Source organism: Bison bison, unplaced genomic scaffold, assembly GCF_000754665.1.
Source record: "Bison bison bison isolate TAMUID 2011002044 unplaced genomic scaffold, Bison_UMD1.0 scf7180017864039, whole genome shotgun sequence".
Classification (NCBI taxonomy): domain Eukaryota; kingdom Metazoa; phylum Chordata; class Mammalia; order Artiodactyla; family Bovidae; genus Bison; species Bison bison.
The window spans coordinates 3,021,333-3,031,439 of record NW_011494611.1 but is presented as its reverse complement, the minus strand read 5'-3'; the positions used below and the strand labels follow the sequence as shown (position 1 = coordinate 3,031,439).

The 10,107-nt window shown below is 54.9% G+C and overlaps 1 protein-coding gene across 1 annotated transcript in view; it reads left to right on the top strand.

Moving 5' to 3' along the window:
* The window catches only part of ZNF618 (zinc finger protein 618), a 123,669-nt gene that overhangs the window by 56,160 nt on the left and 57,402 nt on the right, over positions 1–10,107 (top strand). The window contains exons 4-6 of the mRNA XM_010835192.1: positions 4,462–4,539; positions 5,164–5,202; positions 9,754–9,843. Coding sequence (XP_010833494.1) covers positions 4,462–4,539; positions 5,164–5,202; positions 9,754–9,843 — 207 coding nt within the window. The remainder of the gene's footprint in view (positions 1–4,461; positions 4,540–5,163; positions 5,203–9,753; positions 9,844–10,107) is intronic.

Below are 10,107 nucleotides of genomic sequence, written 5' to 3'. Positions count from 1 at the left end.
TCTGCCCCCCCCCAGCCCCCCTTGGGGAAGCGTGGCTGCCACTTAGCCAGCACAAGCTGTTTAGTGAAAAAGCAGACAGCATGACCTTGTCCATCCATCTCATGCGCAGATGGGGAGACTGAGGTTCTGAGAGCTCAGGGGACTGGCCAGCCCTAGACTCGAGAGTCCTCCTTACCTGGCCCCTCCCAACCCACCCCATCTTTAAGGGCTCTTTCTGATTTTTCACATAATTCAGATGCAAAAGCACCGAATGGCAGCCCCCACGGCAGATCTGTGCGAGGCCAGTATTCGGACACCTGGATTTTTGACCAAGCGTTGAGATGTGCATCTGGCACGTGATGGTTGAGGGGCAGGAGGACCCGATGGGGCCAGCATGAGGGTGGAGGCATGGCTGAATGTCGGCATTAGCTGTAGACCCTTGAGTACGCAGGGCCTGTTAGTATCTGCAGAGACTGAGCCTAACCTCCTCTACATCGTCTCTGCCCCCAGTCAGCAAATCTGAGCAGGCCCGGGACCCTGGATGCTGACTGCTGGAGGGCTGGTAGAGTGTGTAGGAATCTGGGTGTTGGGAGTGTGGGGCCCGTTTTGGCAGAACTGCTGTAGACTACAGCTCTGAAATGAGCCTTGGAGAGAAAGAGATTCTGTGGTCAAATTGGTTGGGAAACCTGGGGTTAATGGTCAGTTGCGTTCCTTTACTGCAGGTCCTCTTCCAGCTGGCACAGCTCTTGGGCGTGTCTCCCCAGACGGGCCATGCCTCCCACTTGCTTGACCATGGGCCTCTCTTCCCAGGACCTATTCAGGAAGTTGGGTCCAAGAGCAGTTCGGGGAAAACTGACAGTAATGCCAGCGCCCCTTTACCGAGTGCCTGCTGTGTACTGGGCACTGTGCCGAGTGGTCTCCGTGTTACTGCTCATGTCATTCCTCCCCCGTCTCCTTCAGTGAGGTGGGCGCTGTTTTACTGCGTCCATTTTATAGAAAGGAAGCCCGAGGTGTGGGCTTTTCCCTGGCTTGTCCAGGGCCCCATCTGTTTTGTGGTGCGCTGGGATTTGAACCCGGGGTTGCTGGCGTTGCTGCACTGTAGGGCTGCCGCTCTGTTGCACTCCCCCCATGCCCTTCTGCAGGGGTGTTGCACACCCCTCTGCCCATCCAGACCCTTCTGCAGACAGGGCACCTGCAGCCCGGGGTCCCAGGGTGAATGAGGGGCAGGCAGGGCCTTGAGCTCAGGTGTCCCTCCTGCCAACACAGTGCTCAGTCTTGAGACTCAGCATGCTGGGCAAGTGGTCCGTTTTGCTCTGGGGCCAGGAGAGGGCCTGAGGGTGGCAAACTGTGCCCCTGTGACTCTGAATGGATGGAGGTCTGTGAGCAAGGCTGCAGGTGCCCTCGGTGCTCTGTGGATTGAGGGAGAAGCCTGTGGGACTGACTGATTATAAACAGTGTCAACTGGGCGGATGAGTTGGGGACATCGCCCTCGGCGCTCTGTGGATTGAGGGAGAAGCCTGTGGGACTGACCTGATTATAAACAGTGTCAACTGGGCGGATGAGTTGGGGACATTGCAGCCCGCAGGCTCTGTCCATCAGCCCACACTTACTGTACGGTTTGAGGAAAGACCTCAGGTCATTGAAGGCAGTTGGAGAAACTGAGGCCCAAGTCTTGTGGCAGAGAACGGCAGAGACCTCATCCGGAAGTGGGTCAAGTCTGAACAAGGCTGTGGCCTTGGTCCTTTGGGGAGAGAGACCCCTCTGCTTGCCTTCCATGGGGCTCCGGCCCCTCTACCTCCCACTTGCCTTTCCCTTCTCCCGCCTGCTCGAGTCCCCTGACTGGCCACCCTTGCTGCAGCCTTGTCAGGGCCCCACACTGTGGCCACCAGGTCCTGCACTTGGCTGTCATAGCATCATCACCCTGTGGGTCCCCTTGCACAGTGGCCTGTCTGCTTCCCATCAGACAGAGGGCAGTGATAGCAAACTCTTTAAGGTCTGAGCCACCACTGGGTGTGAACTCCAGGTATCAAGTCAAGTCGTGGCTGGGGCCTCGGTGCCTGGCCCGTTGAAGATACTCGGCAAATTCCCTATCATTGAAGGGGAATCAGCAGAAACTGTTGAGGAGCGGGTGGAAGCACGGGGAGGGAATCCAGGTCTTTATTACACAGTGACAGATGAGGAGAACAGCAGGATGCTGTGAATTTACCGAGCCCCTGCTGTGTGCCAGTCATGGGGCTAAAGACAGGGAAATATACACTCTGATCTTTGCCCTCCGTGTGTGTATATTTTTCCCAGTGAGACAAGGGTAACACATATAAAACTGTTGAATAACAGGCTGCTAAATCCCATGCTGGTTTGGAGGACAGCGTTCCCTTGAGGGACCCACGGTGGCCAAGTAGCGCTGCCCACTGGTGGGCCTGCTGACTCGTGGGTTGTAGCTCATTCATCCTGACCTTGATCATGAGACGCAGGCATCGTAGTCTTGTTTCACAGGTGAAGAAGGTGAAGCTCAAACTGGAAAAGGAGTGTGCCTGCGATCAAACAGCCAGGGAGGGGGGGCAGAGCCGAGCTCATCATCAGGCTCCAAGCCCAGTGCTCTTCTGACTTGACTTGATACCTGGAGTTCACACCCAGTGGTGGCTCAGACCTTAAAGAGTTTGCCTGCAATGCAGGAGACCTGGGTTCGATCCCTGGGCCAGGAAGATCTCCTAGAGAAGGGAATAGCAAACCTCTCCAGTATTCTTGCCTGGAGAATCCCATGGACAGAAGAACCTTGTGGGCTATAGTACATAGTGTTGCAAAGAGTCAGATACAACTAGCAACTAACACTTACAGACGGGCCCCTGCACCCGGGTGACACCCCCGGAAGTGGAATTTGGTGGCGCCTTGACTCACTGACTATCTGGTCTTGTGGTGGGAACACCACTCATTCTAAATTCAGTCTTCCATACCTTTTTTCCATAAGGAGACTGATGCCTGGCCAGTAAATGGTTGAGCTGAGACTGTATCCCAGAGCTGTTGGATTTTAAACCAGTGGTTCCCACACTTAGTTGCTGAGCATCAGAATCCTCTGTGGATACTTGGGGAAAAGGAAGATTCCTAGGCTCCCGGCCCCAGCCACTCAGGTACCCTTAGTGTGGAGTGGGGCCAGGGACTCTGCGTGTGTGTGCAGGCTCCCAGGCCGTTCTGTTAGGAAGGATGGGGCCTGGACCTAGGTCTGTGTGAGGGATGGGCAGGGCCTTCCAACTCCTGGGGCCTCTGCCAGGCTGAGTCTGATGGGCTCTGCTGGCTTCCCTGCTGTGGACCTTTACCCTGCTCTGCGTAGCTAGGCTCTGCCTTTGACCAGTCTTTGGTACCCACTGGGAACTCAGCCATTTCAGTCTCCCTGCCTCTGGGAGAGGGCTTCTGTAGTGACTCATATGGTAAAGAATCTGCCTGCAATGCAAGAGACCTGGGTTTGATCCTTGGATCAGGAAGATCCTCTAGAGAAGGGAATGGCTACCCACCCCAGAAGGGCCTGGAAGAGGGCTGGAGTCAGGCATTTACATCAGGTTGGTCTCTGCACATCAGAGGGAATAACATGGCACCTCAGCAGATGAGAGGGGTCCTCTCCTTGCCAGACGCGTGCGTAGTCGGGCTGGGCCCTTTCTGGGGGCTGTATGGAGCCACCTCTATGAGATAGGTACTTCTAGCCGCATTTTACAGTTGAGCAGACTGAGGCTTCGTGTGTTCAAGGAAGTTACCAAGGTCGTGCTGCTGGTGGGTGGCAGAACGGGGACAGGGATCTAGATGTGTCTGGTTCAAAGCCTGTCCTCTTGACCTCTGTCCATCCTGACAAGGAGGAGTGGTAGCTAGAAATTATTCTGTTGCAGCTAAGGGATGATTTCCTTACATGGGTGCAGTTTATTCCTTACTCTGCAATTCTTTTATATTCATCTCCTTTTTTCTTTCAAGGAATAGCCATGAGTAACCTAAGAAGTTACAGTCTGTGTCTTACAGACTTGGAAGCTGAGGCCCAGAGGTGGGAAGTGACTTGCCAAGGTCACTCAGAGAGTTGAGACAAAAACCTGAACTTGACCCCTGAACTCCTGGCCTCCAGCTCAGTGCTGTCTTTGCTGGTGCTTACCGCCCTCTTGCTTGTAGGGAACAAGATAGCCTGTGGGCACAGAACTGGTGTTACCTGGGGCTTCCCAGGTGATGCAGTGGTGAAGAACCTGCCTGCCAGCGCAGGAGATACAAGAGACTGGGTTCGATCCCTGGGTCAGAAAGATCCCCTGGAGGAGGAAACAACCCGCTCCAGTATTCTTGCCTAGAAAATTCCATGGACAGAGGAGGCTGGCGGACTATAGTCTGTGGGGTTGCAGAGTCACACCCCACTGAGCCCCCCTACTACTACCTGCAGTTGTCACCGAGGGTCCTGGGGCCTCTTGGTTGTGCACATTAGATGCTGGCTGACCCGTCTCTTCCTTTCCTGTTTTCCAGGGTCCTATGAGTGTGGAATCTGTGGCAAGAAGTACAAATATTACAACTGTTTCCAGACCCACGTCCGGGCACACCGAGGTGAGTGGCGTACCGGGGCAGAGCTGAGGGACCCCTACCTCCCCATCTGCTGCCTGTTTTTTTTCCATGCTGACCCCTCGAGGATGACCTCAGAGCACTTTTTGCAGTGGAAGTGGGACCCGAGGCAAAGGGGAGCGGCCTCCTGACTTGGGGGAGCACCCGTGGGGTGGGGATGGGGTGGGGATGGAGTTGGGTGGAGTGCACAGGACGTGCCACTGAGCTTCTGCTAGCAGTGCTCTGGACTGCCGCACGTGGCCCGCATTCTCCCACGGGGCTTCGGTGCCGCTCGGTGTCAGCAGCCCTTGCCGGAAGATACTCGTGTCACCTCGTGTGATGCTCACAGGATGGCACCCTGCTGGAGACGAGGACGCCGGGGACAGGAAGGGTGGTTGCCGCTCCCTGAGCCTGACCCTGGCAGGTAGGGACGAACGGCCCCAGGTCAAGGCCTACTGGGCGGCAGGAAACACAGGGAAGGCTTTGGGCCTGCATCTTGAGTGGAACGGGGCATCCCCGGGCGTGCAGGATCGGCCTCTCCTGGCCCCCGCCTTCTTGGCTTCTCTCCCTCTTGGCAGCGGCCCTTCCACCATCTGGTCGGCTCACCCCCTTCTTCTCTCTCTGTTACAGACACTGAAGCCACCTCAGGAGAGGGAGCCTCCCAAGGCAGTGAGTATTTTTCCCTCCTCTCGGGCTGCGGGGGCTGAGAGGGCCAGGGGTGGGGGAGGAGGGAGAGCCAGGGCCGGGGTGAAGCTCTCAACTCTATACCCCAAGATGGCCCTGGGCAGCTTCCGGGAGGCGCCTGAGAGCACCTTTGCCAAAGTGTGCTCTTCAGCATAGTCATCCTAGGGAAGTTAACAGGCGATAAAGGGTGCTCTGGCCAGATCACCTGGGGAAACCTTGAATTCTGCTAAGAGGAACATGTTTCTTTGCTGGAGACTTCTCAGGGCCCTTCATTGGCAAATATGTACATGCACCCCAAAAGGGACCCAGTGTGTGCACTCTGTTCTTTTGACTCCCGCTCATGGGTTTGGGGGCTTCCCCCTTTGGCTCCAGTGCTGAAGAATCCGCCTGCCAATGCAGGAGACTCGAGATCAATCCCTGGGTCAGGAAGGGAGGGAGAAATGGCACCCCACTCCAGTATTCTTGCCAGGATAATCCCACGGCTAGAGGAACCTGGCAGGCTACAGTCCATGGGGTCGCAAAAGAGTCAGACAGGACTGAGCAACTAAGCACACATTCACGCATGGATGGGTCAGCGGTCGGTCACCATAACTGATGTTTGGGAAATGCTACTTCGAAGAGTTACTTCAGGAACACTCACAGACGTGAATCCTGGGGTGTGGTGTCCCAGCCCTGGGGATGCATGGAGCCTCAGCATCTGGGGACACTGTTCCACTTGGCTGCTTGCGGGGGCCCTGCCTGCCTTCCCTCCAGATCTGAACCCACAGGGCTGGTAGGCAGCCAGCCAGGGGGTGTAGGCGGGGGTGGAACCTCTCCCCACTTAACAGACCTGAGCTCCAGAACCCAGCAGTTCCCCTCCCAGGCGCGTGTATGCGCATGTCCACCCAAAGATGGGAATGAAGACATTCTTAGCAGGGACTTCCCTGAGGGTCCAGTGGTTAAGACTTCACCTTCCAATGCAGGGGGTGCAGGTTCGATCTTTAGTTGGTGAGCTGAGATCCTGCATGCCTCAAAAAAACCAAACAGAAAACAAGCAGTATTGTAACAGATGCAATACTTTAAAAATGGTCCACATCAAAAAAAAATATTAAAAAAAAAGATGTTCTTAGCAGCACTGTTCATAACAGCTTCAAACCAGAAACCACCCAGCACTAGCTGAATAGGTGAGTAACTCACAGCGTGTTCTCACAGTGAACTACAGGACTACAGCAGAGCCGTGAGAAGTAGAGACAGCGGCTACACACTGCAGTGTGCATTACCCACAAACAGAATGTTAGCAGAAGGAGCCCGGCAGAAAGAGTTCCTCCTCTTACGATCTGCGTACAGAAAGTGTGGAGGCAGAAGGAAGCTAACTCATGATGCAAGAAGTCAGAGCCATGGTCACCCTCGGAAAGGGGCTTCTGGCTTTCAAGATTGGAGCTGGGTACTGGCTACACAGATGTTTGCAGTTTCTGACAGAGTGATGAGTTGAACATTTAGGGTGTGTACATTTTTCTGTATCAGTGGTCAGCATATTTTTTGGTAGGGGACCAAAGAGTAAATATTTTAGATTTTGCAGGCCAGATGTCTCCATCACATCTGCTCAGCTCTGCCATGGAACATGAAGGCAGTCAGGGACCGTATGGAAATGAATTCTTTACCAAAACAGATGCTGGGCAGGCCACAGTTTGGGCACCTCTGTTCTACTTGTTTGGTATACCACCAGAAAAAGTTTCTTAAAATAATAAACAAACAGGACTCCCCCACTGCTAGAAAATCCAAAACAGAGTAGTTCAAGGAGGTAGGAAGGACCTTAGTTCCTTTGGGTTCTAACAGGTTTTCTTCTGAGGCACTTTCTCATCCACTCTTTCTTTGGATTCTTCTTGTTGTTCAGTCGCTAAGTTGTGTCCAACTCTTTGTGACCCCATGGACTGCAGCACGCCAGGCTTCCCTGTCCATCACCACCTCCCAGCATGAGAGTTTGCTCAAACTCATGTCCATTGAAACAGGGATGGTATCCAACCATCTCATCCTCTGTTGCCCTCTTTTCCTCTTGCCCCTCAGTCTTTCCCGGCATCAGGGTCTGTTCCAGTGAGTCAGCTCTTTGCATCAGGTGGCCAAAGTTTTGGAGCTTCAGCTTCAACATCAGTTCTTTCAGTGAACATGCAAGGTTGACTTCGTTTAGAATTGACTGGTTTGATCTGCTTGCTGTCTTAGGGACTCTTACCACATGATTCTTAAACCACAGGAAAGGCCAGTGTGCTGAGACTACCTCTCCGTTTCCTGGAGAATCTGAGCATCAGATTGGCCAGGCACCTGCCCCCAGGCCTGCAGCAGGAGATGGCGAATCCCGTGTCCGCTCTTGAGCCCCACCCCGCCCCTGCCTGGCCCCTGGCTCCTTCTCCCTCAGTAGCTCCCTTCTCTTCGCCTGCCTGTGGTCAGCCGCACAGTTGAAGAACTTCCCTATTTTTCTTTCCTTCCTTGGCTTCTCTGGGCCCCCGCCTCTCCGGCAGCCCCTCAATGCCTGTTATGCTCCATCTGGCTTCCGTCATTCCCGGAGGCTCACTGGTTGTGGAGGATTTGGGGACTGAAGTATTTTTGGTCCTTCCGTCACTTTTCCCTTCCTCCCTGCAGTATTCTTTCCCCGTGGCCAGTGTGCTCGACTTGACCCTCAGTCTTGCATTGCTGCCCGGACCCCCCGGGCAGCCACGCCTGCTCAGAAAGCCTGGCGTCCTCACACCCCGGCCTTGTGACGGGAGCCTGGCCGTGGAGTCCTGGGGAGAAGGTTCAGTCCAGCCTTGTTTTTGCAAAGGAGGATACCACGTCCCAGATAGAAGTCATGCAGTTTGTTCAGGGTGGAGGTGGGCAGAGAAACCAAGTCTCACGCCTTCTAGTCCAGGATCTTTCATGTATTTGGGAGAAAAATAGCACAGGCGTGCATAGAGGCATAGACCCGGTTACCAGTCTCTCAACTAAGAACCTCAAAGGTGAGCTCCACATCCAGCTTTCTTGCCACTGTGGCATTCGTTCCCTTTGTTCAACTATATTAGGTGCCATTTACTGCATATTTATTGCATGTTATGCCTTGTGCTCATTTATCCTTTATTACAATTCTGGGAAATGAAGAATTTATCATTCCCATTTTGCAGATGAGAAAATCGAGGTGTGGACAGTTTAGGGCACATGTCCAACGTTAATGACACCTGAAGGTGGTGAAGTTGACTTCAAGCTGGGGGAGGCTGACTACAGGGCCTGCCTGCCTCCCAAGGCAGATTGGCAGTGGCATTCCTAGAGACGCTGAGCTCTCCTGGGGTTCTGGAGACATGGTCTCACTGACAAGAAACTCATTTTGCCCTTCTCCCCTTGGGTATAAATCTCATCCTAATTCCCTCCAGCCTTAGATGAGCCTGGGGGTGTGGCCCCATCCATGCAGTGGTTTGGGATTTGACAGAGCAGGGTGGGGGAGCTTCTTAGCGGCAGAAAGCTGGGGGTTTGCGTTTTCTCAGAGGTGGCAGATGGACGTGGCCCAGTGGGTAGGAGAGGGGCAGTGTGGACAGAGATGAGATACACGGGGCAGGTAGCAGCAGGGCGACCAGCAGTGACCAGTATGGGGGGCATTGCAGGGGCAGGAACCCACCTGGAACCAGCAGACTCAGGTGGCCTTGACTTATCCACCTCTGTTCCCCAGATGTCCAAGAAGGATTATGGTCCCGATGGCACGTGATAGGGGAGGTGGTCTATGCTGGATTGCTGGCCACGGGCAAAGATCATGTGCCAGGCTTGGAATTCTGGAACCGTTGGCACGGGAGAGGCCCTGGGAGTCGGCTCATCTACCACCCTCCCAAATTAGGGGGGAGATAGGGGACCCTGAGTCCCATGGTGGGGTTGGTACTTGCTGGCAGACCGGGTGAGGCAGGCCAGGACCAAGACTCTCCTCCCTACCCCCACCACCTCTCCCTGCACCACTCCGTGGCTGGCTGGGGCAGAGGCTTGGAGATGGTAGGCCTGGGAAGATGGGGGATGCCTGGACCCCATGAAGGGACACACGCAGGCCCGCCTTGCCGTGGGGCTTGTGGCAGGTCCCTTCCGATCCTCAGTGCCCTTGAGTGTTAGATGGTTGTTACTTCCTCCCTTGGCTGTAGGGACAAATGCAGGAAATGCCCGCCGGCTCCTGGCCTGGCTTCTTGCAGTGCAGTGCTCCACCACCAGCTCAGTTGCTCGGTTGTGTCCGACTCTTTGTGACTCTGTGGACTGCGGCACGCCAGTCCTCCCTGTCCATCACCAGCTCCCGGGATGGTTATTCTCATGGAACTTTACAAAGGAAGGGGGGCCAGTTATGAACCCAGCCCTTAGGGACTCAGCACACATGGGGTGCCACTGGGAGTGCCTTTCAAAGTGACTTCCAGGCTCCCCGGTCTCCTTCTGGAGAAGACTCTTAACACTCCAGGGGCTCGTCTCCACGGATCATCGGTTGGGCCCAGTCTGGCCCAGACCCACCTCTCACAGCCCTCAAGGGCCCGAAGCCCTGCTAACCCCGAGTGCTTCTGTCCTCCACAGACAACTTCAGGTACACGTGTGACATCTGTGGGAAGAAGTACAAGTACTACAGCTGCTTCCAGGAGCACCGAGATCTGCATGCAGTGGATGGTGAGTCAGGCCCCTCACCCCTGGGAGCGGAGTCGTGCAAACAGACCTCTCTCCCGGGCTCTCACCAGGCCCCCACCCCACCCTCAGCTTCCCCTCCCTCCCCAACCCAGAGACGGTCAGGCCGCAGACAGACCGCAAGCGAGTGAGCGGAGTGGCCAGCTTGAGAGGATTCTGGACGAGGGAAGGTCCCCATCATGCTCCCTCTGTATATACTTCTGATTAGGGTAACCCAAGTGAAATTGCCGTTTTTGTAGGTCAAAAATC